Raw genomic sequence first — 14,005 nt, forward strand, 5'->3', positions numbered from 1 at the left:
TTTCTACTTCTAGAAGAAAGAAATTTCAAGAGACCAAAAAACCAAATGATTCACAACAATCTTGACAAATTAATCACCAATTATTCTGGTGAATTCTTCTCATCCAAACACAAAAGCTTAATCTAGCAGCAATAACTTGTCAGTCATCGGTGAAGACTGAAGAACTCGTTAGTCGTCGACTTAACGTATCAGTGAACTCGTTTTTGTTTTGGTGAAGACTGAAGAATGAAGATTGCGAAGAGTGAACCCATCACAGCCACTAGTTAGTTATCGAAGCTTCTATTTTTGTTGTCAAAGATTGAACTCGTCACTCGTCAGTCGAGCTTCAATGAAGGCTATGAAGTAGGAAGATTGTGAAGTGAAGCCTCGTCGAAGACTGAAGACGGCAAGTCGGCGACTGGTTGAAGATTATGGAGAATGGAGGAAGGTGGCGAGTTTGAGCATCGACTCAAAGAAGCTTATGTTGTTGTCGTCGAAGCCTCCATTTTTGTCGTTGGAGAGTGAAGACGGCAACTGGAGTCCTCGAGAGTGGAGATTATGGAGAATGGAGAGGGAGGCAGCAAGTTTGAGAGGGGTTGTCGTTTGTGTAAAGTGTTTGGGTCTTAGTCTTAGGGATTCAAATTCAATAGGATTTAGGGATTTTCTCTTATAATTCTATCATTTCTCCAATACTCTATAGCTTTAGTTTACATGATGAACTTTAAATTTCTTATTAATTTGGAATAATAATTGATGTTTTATTGGACAGAGAAAGGAAGTATTGGATTACTACTTTAAAACAAGACTTGCAGCTGAGGAGAAGCTAACTAACAAACCCAATCAGGCAAGTAAAAGTGCAAAATCTGGTCACTTGTGCCACATAGCTCCTCTGCAACACAATCCCATTTTGAATATAAATAGCTGCTCTGGAATAATTGATGGTTTATGGGGCACAGAAAGGAAGAATTGAATTAGTTTTTTCACAAATTTTACAACACAGACTTTAGAGTGCGAGATACAAAATCTATGCCATAATTAATTACCAACTGAAGATTCACGCTGTCAAGATTAATCTGACTACTGATGGTAAAGCATAATGTATCTCACTAAAGTTGATCCAGGAGGTTGGAATCCTTGACCTTCAACGGGCTGCATGCATTGTCTAGCTTGTCCTCTGCAGCAGTCACATAAAAATGCAATACTGTCCAAAAGCTGTATCTACTGGAGCTTTGCCTCTCTGCAGTTAAATGTGATGTAACGTGCATTCCTCTTATCAAGCTGATCATTTTGAACGGCCTCATATCTTTCCTCGTTTTGAACTTCTTCTCTGGCACCGGTTTTCTTTTCTGCAAGTGTTGGAATGGCTAAAGAGTGTTTCAAGAAGTTTGTGTTGTAAGGATATGTAAAGACTAAAAAACAGTTGAAAAGCATCCCCTAGAAGACTCCACACATATAGATGCCAATATAAACTAAATGAAGTTTATATATCAACCTTCAAGATGCTGCAACACAAGCAAGAAAGTAAGGAATGCTCATTCTCTGATGCTACATAGTCTTGCTGTCTGCTGAGTGATAGAGAGGTTAGCTGAAATTTCAAGTTTACATAAACCAAACCAATCGGGAATGGAAGAGATCAACAGGTTGTTACACAAAGAAACAAGTGAAATAAATCAAGTCATGAAAAGAAGCATCGTAATTAACTATCTCAACCATATTTATCTACCTTCCACAGGGTTTGCACCACAAACTACAGCTTCTAATGCCACATTCAACAGCATTTTGCAGCGCCTCATAAATTCACGATTGCTATTGATCTATCTGCAAATAATTCAATAAACATAGTTTTTCAGATCGATTTGTGAAGTCCGCGGATTCATGGTAATATTAAAGATAATAAGTATATTCTATATGCACAAAACCATAAAATCTGTTTAATGTTCTTCCAATAATCTATCCATTAAAAAACAAAGGATCAACATGTCTTTCCACAAGTAATATTTACTTCGAAAAGAATATCATGAATTCTAAATTGATATGAATTGGCCAAAACACGTAAGTATTAATTAAGAATCACTCTAAATTAAATAATTATTTTCTAATTAGACTTAGATATCTCAAGAAACTTCAAGCTTTAAATCAAATTTTTAGAGACATTATCAAGAAACTAGTTAGCACTCTGATACAGTGATGCGATTCATCCCACATCTGGAGCTAGAAATAAATTTATTTCAAATGTGCGAAGACAAGACCTCACAAAAGATGCTCTTCACTTTGAATGAAATAACAAATACTAAAAAACATGGAGATATTTTTTTCTGGGTTTTCAATCTAATCAATCTTCCAAGTAATATGAGAAGTATTTAAAGATACTTAAATAGCAGTTGGGGTTAGATTTGATATCTCAATGAATCTGTGATGCTCATATAAATAATTATTTTTTAATGAGTTTAATTTATGAGATTTTTCAAGCAATCCTGACAACCTATAGGTTACATTCAGTAATCAACAATTTTTTATACAAATATAGATAAAATTGCATACCAGAAAGATTTGAAACAAGGAAGAAAAGCATTTAGAGTTGCTTCATCCTCCCATTGCAACTCTTTCCACCACTTTTTCTCTCCCTTGATAACAATTTTATGTTCCGTTGCACATATTTGAATCCAGTGGAAGCTTCTTAAGCTTTGGGCAGTACGCTACACGAATTTCCTTGAGACGTGGAAGGGCAAGGCCTTCCCAAGACGCTCTTCAAATTCTGGTATATAAATAAGTTAAGAACTTGGAGATTCTGAAAAGGGATTAGATCTGACATCATCTCGGAACTTCACCCAATTTTTCAACATCGATGATTTCCTCCATCGCAACACAAGAGCCTACAACAAGAGACTTGAGGTATGGAATAAAACCATCCATGTCAAATCCCTCAATGAGTTGCACATTAATTTCTAGATGGGTGAAGACGTAGAAACTGGATGGTTCCCGTATTTTTTGACATCCCCTGCATTCCCATATAAGAGCCCTTCCATTCTTCAATGCGTAGTAGATAATATGCTTGAGAGTTGCTAGATCTGAAATATTGAACGACGTTGACTCATGATAACCCCTAAGATATAGATTGAGTACAACTCTGTAACTTAACGGAGTCACAAGTCTTTGGAGAGCATTGTAACTTCCCAAGGTGATGGACAACACCTTTAAATATTCCAAACAATCACATTCCTCCACCATTTTTCACCACCACCATCAAATAATCACTATCCTCTGCTCCATCTCCAAATGCGGAAAGCCACCGTACATTCTCAATGTATGTAACTTTGAAGATTAGATATCAATTGACGCGCTGTTTTAGCTCATCATTTCTCCAGCTCAAACATTCAGATTCGTTAAGGCTTTTAACTGAATTGGCAACTCTGTTATACTACACTACTGACAGATCAAGATATGTAATGAAACCAATTTTGAAACTCCAACTGGTAATTCAGAAAGCCTATTACGTGATAGATTCAAAACTTTGAGAGAAGGCATAAAGTTAAAGAAGTCATCACAGACAAATGATACTCATTTTCATTGAGAAACAAAGTTTGGAGATCAGGGCAGGTAGGTGTTTGTGACAGAATCTCAATGGCATTGTCCTTAATGTATTTTTCTTACTTCAACCCTTTTTCCAATCTCTGGTGCTTCATTAATCCCTGCTTCAACTAATAATTTGTTTTTCCTTCTCAATATCATTGCTATCCAAAAACCATGTCACGTATCACATCATGCACATTTTACATCATAATCTCGTCTTTTATCTTCAATATCTTTTTCTTCTCCAATAAACATGAATGAACAAGGATGCCAATAATATAATATCCCTGGTATATACTCACTTTTATTAGATCATCCAAAAACCCTCACCTATCCAACACTCTATCAATTTCCGTTACTAATATGAAATCTTCTGGATATAAACTACAATATAAAAGACAAGATCTAATTTGTCACTAGGCAAACTATCATAACTGAACTTTAAAGAGGATACACTTCTGTCCCCATACCTGCAAATTTAGATGCTGATTTCCTTAACACATAGCTGCGTAACTCCATCTTGGGTGTCTTCTTGCAGGACATGGCTCGACCAACGGTTACTAGTGCAAGTGGCAGACCAGCACACTCTTTGCACTTCTTTGCGAACGGAGAATATTAGGATCACTGCCCAAACAATCACTTTGTAAATTGTCCCAAACAACATTTCCATGCTTCCTCATCTCAAATACTCCACTTTGAAAGGCTTGTGAGCTTTCATCGAGCCGCAAACTTCAAAGATCGAGTTGTGAATACTACTTTCGATACAGATTTTGATTTTGAGATAGGGACAACCCACTTCAGTTAAATTAATCCGATTTCCATATTCATCCAACATAAAACAAACTTCTTGCTACTCAATATCTTGAAGATACCCCACTTTCTCTGAAGACTTTTACGCTTCCATGATCGTCAATAAACCTATCTTTTTCCCAATGTCTTCTTGAATCTTTTCAAATTCGGAACTTGATACCACCACCCAAATCACAACATCAAACCTTGAGTCTCATTGCAGAACTTATTGTGATTTGGTTTTAGTAAGTTTGTTTTGCCGACTCCCGTGTCTAAGCAATGCAATGTTCCCACTATTCACCTGCCATGAGAGCATCAAATCTTTCCATTATACAAATGTTGATTGCAACCCCACATATGTGTGTGCATAGGGATCAGTCCACAGCAGGCTCTGGTACTTCCTGAGCTACCACTTCGAAAGCTCCCTCATTCTTCAAATTAACCACATATTGCAACTTTTTGGCCCTTTCTTTCCAAACTTGTAGCTTGAATTGAATTTTCTTGGAACAGTAGCCTCCAAGACATAATTTCTCAATTTCTTGAGAGCTGTCACGTAGCATTTCACCAACTTCAGTTTCCTCAGCTTCCAACCTTGAAAGCCACCCTTGCACTTGCTCAGCCGTGGCATTTGTTGACGTTGTTCAGCAAAGTCAACCCTCCTCTTCACATCGGCCTTTGCTTCAACCAATTCTTGCAATTCTTTCCGTAAGGAATTAACATTATCTTCAACTCACGTATGTATGCCACTTTTTTGGAAGTGCAATCCAGCAAGGAGTGAAAAATGGCTTGACATGTGGCAGAAATCAAGTCTGAGAAGACGTTTCCCATTGATTTGAAAGAGAGGAACAGAGGTTTTTTGATTTTGAGACTAGATGTAATTAGGTTCAATGTGTTGATTGTTAAGAAAAATGTTCAAAATAATCATCATGAAGTCAGTCAAAAGCAAAGCATTATTTGAAATTAAGTAATTGATTAATGGTAGTTATAAGATTCGTGAAGATTTTGTCTTATGTTTATAAACAAAAGCTAGATCTCAACGTCAATCACGCAAACTTTTACCATTATTATACACTATACCACATGCATGACAGCTGTCCCACAAATGAGAATTTTAGTTAAAATTTTTATTGATTTTATATTTTCAAAATCTTAGAAATTGAAGACGAAGTTTAATTTTTCGTAATTTTCTGATTTGTTTTGATTTTATAAATTATTTCTCCCCTGGAAACTTGTTTGTTTAACCCTTGGGATTTCGTTTTATTTTAATTCTTTTCAAAACCACTTCTTAAATCCTTTTAAAATCTTTGTCTTGCTTGTTTAATTAAAATTGACTTAATTTTATTTTAAAATTACTTCAAATCCTTTTACCATAAACTATAGTTTTACTCAAATTTTTCCCTAAATTATTTTTCTAAAACCTAAGTAAATGCTTTTTATGATTTATGTATTAATTTATTTTAGATTATCCCCCCCTTTTTTTAAAAAATTTTATTATACATAAAGGTTTTATCTCATCAAACTTTTATTTTATCTTTTATATATCTTATTTTATGTTTATATTAATGAGAGATAATTATCTAAAGAATTAGGAAAAAATGGTGATCATAAATAAGTGTTATTTAATTATTTGAAAATAAAGGAAACTAATGACGTCTAAAGTTGTTTCATGTATTCAGTGTTTACCTAAGCTTATATATATATATAATATATATATATATAATATATATATATATATATATATATTTTAATATATATATATTATATATATATAATATTATATTATTTTATGTCAAATTGCATTAAATTAATCATTTATTAGGGGCTAATAATATGGTATTAGATGTATAAATGACTTGGGCTTTGAGTCCTCTTTTCCCATCCAATGATCCAACATCTTTTATAAGGATAAATTTCATATACAACTTTAAAGTAATTGACGTATTTAAGATGATTAAACTTTAAAGACTTTAAATTAATAATTAATAGACCATATTGATAGAGACTTTCCTCCCAGTAATCCATTAAATAGAGAAAAGTGTTAACAAAAATGATTTTAATTTATTAAAAAAAACATTTGAAAGTGAAATAAATTATTTAGATCTAAAATATCCTACCACTATAATTGAAAATTTTTAATATATATAAAGTGGCAAAGCTATGAAGAAGGGGAAGAAGGGCGCATTTAAAAAAAAAAAAATTAAAGGCTGCTTTTTGACACACTATTTTTTACCCTATCTTATCCAATCCAATAAAATAATTATTTTTCTATTCAATTCAAAATCCAATCTTATTCTATTCAACTCAAAACATTTAACAATTACATTTCTCAATAAAAGCTTTAAAATTAACAAAAAGACCCCTACCCACCCAAGCAACTATCACCCACTAGCAGTCACCACCGTTGCCGTAACGAAGCACGACCGACTGGATCTAACCGGTCATGAACTGATCTGTCCATTTCCGACCAGATTTATGGCTAAAAATCTGGCCATCAACGATGACAGCTAGAAATATGGTTGTTAATGATGACTAAAATATGGTCGTCGTCAACGACTAGATCTTTGATAGTAGATCTGACTGTTTTCAAATCTCCTTATTAATGAATCTTAGAGAATTAGTATGAGCCAGTCGAGTCAGATTGGATCGGATTGGATAGGATCCGGTAAGAGTGTTGTACGAATAAAAATATTTATCTCCGGAGGGTATATCAAAGTTAATGAGAAGTTGCTTATATCATAAGAATATTATTAACGTGAAATTTGCAATTTACATAAAATCTTAAGGGAAGATTTAAGGTGTTGTTTATATTGGCAAAATATCCCAAAATTGTTAGGAAATTACCCTTATAGCCATTCTAATACTTAAAAAGACAAAAATGTCAAGATTTTATTTAAATTACAGAAATAACAAAATCATGTGAGTAGACTTAATTGACCTCAATGATATTTACGACAAAAATAACTAAAATACGTTTTGCCTTTTAAAAATGCTTAAACTATTTAATCTAGTACGGCTTAATCTACTAATCAGTCTTGTAAAAGTTAGATTATCTGATTTAATATAGCCTAACATTATATGATAAAGAAGAAAATTTTCATATGTTTCGTTAAGAATATAAATGATATATCTAGTTTAATATAGCCTAACGTAATATATGTCATTTAATTTGACATTTGTGTATTAATGATATATTGATATAGTAAGTGGCATGAAGATGCCATATATGATATAATATATCACTTGAATTTAAAAATACTATATATTGTAATATCACCCGTTTTAACATAAATTATTATATATTTGTAATCTCACTTGTTTTTAACATTAATTTTGAAGTATTCAATTATTAACGTACTTTGGTTATTCAATTATAAATTTTGGAAAAACATAATCAAACTTTTTTTTACTTTTTTTTTTTTTAAACAAAGAATGAAAATCAATTAATTACCCCAATGAGGATCAAAGAAGAAGCAAATGGTGTAGCCCAGCCCATTACTCTTCTTAAGTACATCACCGGCATGTTCTAAGCACACCCAATTTATTAAAATATTTATTTTTAAATTGGTTGAAATTTTCTTTAAGTTTCTTATTCCGTTAAAGTTGGTAATAATTTAAAATAATAATAATAATTAAGAGTCGATTCAAAATAAATTTTTGATTAGCCTAAAAAAATTAATGATATTTTATTAATTTTTAATTTTTTTTAATAGATTTATGAATTAGACAAATTTTTTTTTGTATTATAGCCAATGTATATTCAGTGAAATTATTAACCTACTAAGATATTTTCATTTGACCCATAGAAATCATGAAATTATTAAAAATAGGTTTATATTTTATAGTATTTAACAATTTTGATCATACTAAAATACCCATATTTTATTGACCTTACAAGATATTTTCATATTTTATTGGTCTTGGGATTCAAAAATATTCATTTTTTTTTTTCATATTTCTCTCTTCCTCGGTTTTTTTCATCTTCTCTCATACTTTTTTCTTCATTTGGTTTGATTAATCAAGAAATACTACTCATTTGGAGGTCATAAGGTAAGATCATGTTCATTTTTTGTTATTTTACTTAAAAATATCTTCTTCTATCTTTTTAATTGATGAAAGATCATAAGCTATATTGGCTTAAGCTATTTTTATCATTTTATGTATATAATTGACGTAATTGTCTATTGAATCAGTATTTAGTTAATTTTGGATAATACATTTGATTTTTGTTAAGTTTAATAAATGGGTTTGAAATTGAAATGTGAAATTCTTAGATTTGATGTGGGTTTTATGACATCCTAACAAGTTGAAACAAGCAAACAACTCTGTGATCAATATAATGTGTATAAATTAATTCCCATTTCACCAAATAACATACAATTTCATATAGGATTAATTGAAGATGGCTTATAAAAGAAAGTCCTTACGGGGTGTTATTTTGTTGCACCCAGTTAGGCTCATATAAGGATATGATCTAGAACTGTGTAAACGAGATTGTGAAGGAAACCACCCAAGGTATGATTGTGCTAGATGGTGTTTATTCTTAGTTTGGAAATAGTCTTCTTGCAGTAAAAAATATTGAATGTATTTGTTCTCTTAGGATGCGTTTAGATCAGGGGCATATAAGATAACGAGGGTAATCTTTGTTTATTTTGCAAGATTCTGGTGTTTGGTTTGCAAGTAATAAAATATTAATATAATTTTTTTATTGTAAATAGTGTTTATTATTGGTAATGTGGTGGGTAATCCGATACCCTCCCCCACTCCTAGGATTAAAACATTACTGGGTAATCTTGATTTTTATACCTATTTTGGCCTTAATTAAATACCATTTCGGACACAATTGTCCTCAAATATTTACCAAATAACCATTACCGAGCCCCTCTACATTTGAGAAATTAGCTAAAACACCCCAGTCACAAAAAAGTTTAAAATTTAACAAAATACCCCCAGCTACCCAAGACCATCGCCAGCCATCGGCGTCAGTCGCCGTAATGGTGTACGACCATGGGATCTAGTCGGTTGTACGCCAATAAGGCTTTTTCCAGCACATCCATGGCCGAAAACAACCAAAACTGGCCGTTTCTATGGCCGTGAATCTGTGGCCATGAAACGGCCATGGATTTGTGATCCATGGCCGGAAATGGCTTTGTCGGTGCACGACCTACCATAGGGCCAATTGTGCGCTATTTCGTTAACTGCCAGTGGTGGCTTGTTGCCAACAGTGGCTTGGGGTAAGTGAGGCTGATTTTGCTACAAATTAAAGTTTTATATAGTTGGAGTGTTTTAACAAAATTTCAAATATAGGAGGTTAAAAGAAATTATTCAAAAAATAATATTATATTAATATTTTAAAAGGAGGGCAATTTAGTAATCTATATAATATACTCACCCATTTATCTTCCCAACAAAATATATTATTCACCAATTTATTCAAATCAATCAAATATATTTTTTAAACATTTTTAGTAATCTTCAAGATGATATATTTTTCCGTTAATATAACATACTCCTATAATAAAACATTATATGATCCAAACGCCTCCTTAATATTGTACAGAGATTATGCAGTACTTGACTATATCTCAAATTTTACATGTATTTTAAAATTCAAGGATAAATTCTCTCTTTGAAAATTTTATCTTATATATCGTAATTATTATTCTTACTCTTGTTGTCAATAGAACACAAGGTGTCAAAACTCGTATTAAGAAAATTACATTCTGTTGATGCGGAAAATTGCATCAATCAGAGGTACGTGATTGACACTGCTAGAATCACATAAGATGAGTGCGTAATCTTGATGAATCGACAATAGATTATAGGGGCAATACGATAGCAAATGAATGATAATATTCATAGGTTTTTTAATGTTGTTCGACTGTTTCTTATGCAAAACTTACGTCCACTATTATGTTATTGAGTGCATTTACAAGTTGAGTTGTAGAGTTATTCTTATTTATAAAGAGTCATCTCAAGTAGTTTTCCTTCCCGGTTTTTTCTTTTCTTAGTCTTTCTCTCAGGATCTTCTCCCTCAAAGAGATCATGATTGTGTTTATATAGTACCCGTTACAAGATTGAATTGCAAATAAACTTCTTGCTTAATCGCAGAGTCCATTTTGCAAGATATCTCCAAACCAAAAGAGAAATTATCCACTACATGTTCTATATAAGTAAAAACATGATATTTGTGCACAAAGAAACTCAAGAAAGATGAAGATTATAATGACCAAGAAGAAATTAGATGTGTACATCAGGTAAAATATTTCATAAACAATTTTGAGTTAAAAAAAAAAAAATATATCAACACTTAAATCATGTTTTAGAGAAACATTTGATAAAATATTTTAGAAAAAAATTACTTCCAGATACTTTCACAAGCGGAACATTTTTTTTTCCTTTTCAATTAAAGCATTACTTTATGAATAAAACTTTGGGTACTAATGGATGAGTACTAATATGTGTACTAATTAAAGCATAGTACCCGTACTATGCACATAGTACGGGTACTATGCTTTAGTTAGTACACATATTAGTACTCATCCATTAGTACCCATAGCATCACTCTTACTTTATTGGGTACAATTTTCTTGTTAACGGTTGAAGCAACATTCTACATACCTAAGTACCTTTTACAAATTAAAATATGATTAAACATAAAAATCCTGATTATAAATATTTTGTCCTTTTTCAAACGTTAAATTAATATCCATGTTTTAAAAATGGACCCAGGTAGTTACTCGATAATACTGATGTCATCATAAATACTGACATCAGCATATTCTTATTCTTTCTCAAACATTAAATTAATATACGAATCTTAATAACCCCTTCCATTTTCTTGGACAATCTTGCTACCCTTGTAAGAAATAGTAACAAATTAAACCGTCGTGGTTATTCTGTGATCGGTTTTTAGTATTATGTTAATAAACTGACTAATTTCAACATATTTGATAAAACAAAAACAATGTTATCTTATAATAGAATCGGTCAAAAATTACGTTTTAATCATATTGTTTAATAAAAAAAGGTTTAATTAAATCGTTTTGAAAGCATTTCCTCCTAATTTTGTCGCAAGCATATAGTGATGGATTAAATAAGGTCAACAATAATAGTTAGAGGGGTGGCTTAATTTAATATTTGATTATTATCTTTTTTGTATTCCATTTGCAAATTATTATCAACTTGTGTTAACACTCCATTGATTATGTTTGAAAATTTGCAATTTCACCCCTGAATGTGATTTTTTTTTAATTATTATGTCAACATGGAGAATTTATAAGCCAATACGTGATATACTCATGAGTGATATGTCAGTTCAGCCACCGTACGAAGCACTTATCCCCCAATGATCATAGATTTATATGTTATATAATTTTTTGAATTGTTAAGATATACTTTACGCAAGTATAAATACTCATCATCAGAACTACAAGATATATAATTACCAACCATGAACAATATCAATATCTTTCTATTCGTTCTTTTTCTTCTTCCTCTATTAGCCTCTTGTGAAGAAAAAAACGTAAGTCTTTTGCAGTCTCTTTTTTTTTTTTCTTTTGTTGTTTTTGGCGACAGAAGTTTTTGTTGAATGTGTATATGAATATATACTTAATATGGTTAATTTGAATGATGACAGATCTACATAGTTCAGTTTCGTGGACACAATGGAGAAAAAGCATTGCATGAGATAGAAGACACCCACCATTCATATTTGCTCTCTGTGAAAAACAATGAGGAAGAAGCTAAGGCTTCTCGTCTTTACAGTTACCAATACAGCATCAATGGCTTCGCCGCAGTGCTCACTTCTGATGAAGCCTCCAAACTTTCAGGTAAGTTGGAATCAAATTAATCTCTTAATTTGTTTTACTTTCTGTTTGTTGTGACACTCATAGCAAACAATTGATATGCATATGATTATTTGACAGAATTGGAAGAAGTTGTATCAGTGCATAAAAGCGAACCAGGATTGTACACATTACAGACAACAAGATCATGGGAATTTGTAGGCTTAAACGAGGGTGGAGAAGGCCTCTTATCGAAAGCCAAATACGGACAAGAAGTAATAGTTGGCGTCTTGGATAGTGGTAAAAGCCATAAACTAATTTGAAATCAAGTTGAATTTGTTTGCATATGTTCTGTTTTACATGTGACTTTCTCTTATCCTCTCTGTAATTTTCTAGTAAAAACTTGCTCCGATTTGTTTTTTTAAGAAATATGATTACACGTGAAAGTGAGTTTGTTTATTGTTATTATAATTAGGTATATGGCCAGAATCAGAAAGCTTTAATGACGGAGGAATGGGACCTGTTCCAAAATCATGGAAGGGAATCTGCCAAACTGGGGTTGCTTTTGACTCTTCCCACTGCAATAAGTGGGTGTTTCAATTTCTTTCTCCTGTCTCTTCTTTTATTTTATTTACTTTACTGCACTAAATAAAAGATCTGCATGTGAATATGTGGGGATGGATCAAACCTATTTATTTCAGAAGGATCTTCGGATTAAAGAAATCAATGGAACAAGAAACAAGTTATTTTATGTCTTTATTTATCGTCAGTTTTGATTTGAAATGTGCTGACAAAGGAAGTGCCATTAAATGTGCTGACAAAGGAAGTGCCATTGATAGAATAAAGAAAGTGATATCTCCCTTGCTTTTGAAGGGACAATTACTTATGGAAACAAATCAGGGCGTTTCAAAAACATTCCTTAGATAAGAAACCTTTTAATAATATAAGCATATATTAAAAAATTATTTTAAATTTATTTTTCTTACCTTTTGAGATACAAAATCTCTAATTAAATTTTTATATTCAAGTTTAAAAACCAAATCTTTTTCAATTGTTAATACAACCAAATTACCTAATCTTTCTTGTGAGGGTGAGAGGTGGATGGCGGGCTACCGGGGTCAAGTAAGTGAGGGGTTTTGGAGAGGGGGCTGAGGGGACGAAGATGGTGGTGTCGGTGAAGGTCAACGACAGCGAATACGTGCCAGAAATAGCTATCACACACAGTAAAGAATGAAAATGGGTTGCGAAAATCAACAAAAATCGGCCAAATTGGGGGTTGTCAAGGCTAGGAAAACATTTTGGAAATGATTAAGTGATGAATCCAGTCGATTTTGGTGAGAAAATTGATCGGAATCATCACTGTAACGCCGACAGTGACACTATGACGGTGTAAAGGGGTGGAGATGCAATGTTTTCATTATTTTAGGGATTGAGTGGGTGCTTTGAAATTTTAGGAATTTAAATAGCTAGTTTAGTTAATTTAGGGGTGTGAATGGAAAATATGAAACATGGTTTTTTGGTAAATTTATGTAAAAAAATTATAATGAATTCGGGCCTTTTTGGCTTTTTTGTGCCCTTTGGACCGGTTTGGATAAAAAATTATAAACTTTTTTAGGTCCAATGGTATTTCTATAAATTAATTTTAAAAAATCTTAAAATAATTTTGGACCCCTTTTTGGGGCTTTTTTTTTGGGGGCCCTAGGCAGGTGCCTCACCTGCCTACCCCTTGGGCCGACCCTGAATCAAATATGTTCTCATTTCATTGGTAAACATGTTAACCATAGAGTCTAAAAGTGAATAGAGATGATAATTTGACCTGGAAATCCGAGAATACTAGTATCTAATTGGAAGGTTTGTTAATGGTTTAAAATTAACAAGTTTGA

General features: G+C 32.3%; 1 protein-coding gene and 1 long non-coding RNA gene across 3 annotated transcripts; one reads left to right on the forward strand and one right to left on the reverse strand.

Annotated features, from left to right (window-relative positions):
• Positions 1-824: 824 nt before the first annotated feature.
• LOC116141754 lies at positions 825-2,623 on the reverse strand. 2 transcript variants are annotated; one of them, XR_004129874.1, is made up of 3 exons: positions 2,521-2,623; positions 1,703-1,797; positions 825-1,541 (listed from the first exon to the last, which is right to left on the reverse strand). It is a non-coding gene; the product is annotated as an uncharacterized LOC116141754 (long non-coding RNA). The 2 variants fall into 2 exon arrangements; XR_004129873.1 differs by having other exon boundaries at positions 825-1,564.
• Positions 2,624-11,772: 9,149 nt separating this feature from the next.
• LOC116141579 (subtilisin-like protease SBT5.6) lies at positions 11,773-13,049 on the forward strand. Its single transcript, XM_031427064.1, has 5 exons — positions 11,773-11,860; positions 11,975-12,167; positions 12,264-12,422; positions 12,598-12,709; positions 12,893-13,049. Exons 1-5 carry the CDS (start codon positions 11,789-11,791, stop codon positions 13,047-13,049), a joined length of 693 nt encoding a protein of 230 aa, XP_031282924.1. The 5' UTR covers positions 11,773-11,788.
• The last annotated feature ends 956 nt before the right edge of the window (positions 13,050-14,005 follow it).

This window comes from Pistacia vera, unplaced genomic scaffold (genome assembly GCF_008641045.1).
Source record: "Pistacia vera cultivar Batoury unplaced genomic scaffold, PisVer_v2 Contig40, whole genome shotgun sequence".
NCBI classification, from domain to species: domain Eukaryota; kingdom Viridiplantae; phylum Streptophyta; class Magnoliopsida; order Sapindales; family Anacardiaceae; genus Pistacia; species Pistacia vera.

Bases quoted from the DNA above. Each gene is read 5' to 3' on its own strand.
- LOC116141579 (XM_031427064.1), top strand. From the start codon at position 11,789: ATGAACAATATCAATATCTTTCTATTCGTTCTTTTTCTTCTTCCTCTA. The intron at 11,861-11,974 runs GTAAGTCTTTTG...GAATGATGACAG, and splicing joins CCTCTTGTGAAGAAAAAAAC to ATCTACATAGTTCAGTTTCG. The intron at 12,710-12,892 runs GTGGGTGTTTCA...ATTTATCGTCAG, and splicing joins GACTCTTCCCACTGCAATAA to TTTTGATTTGAAATGTGCTG.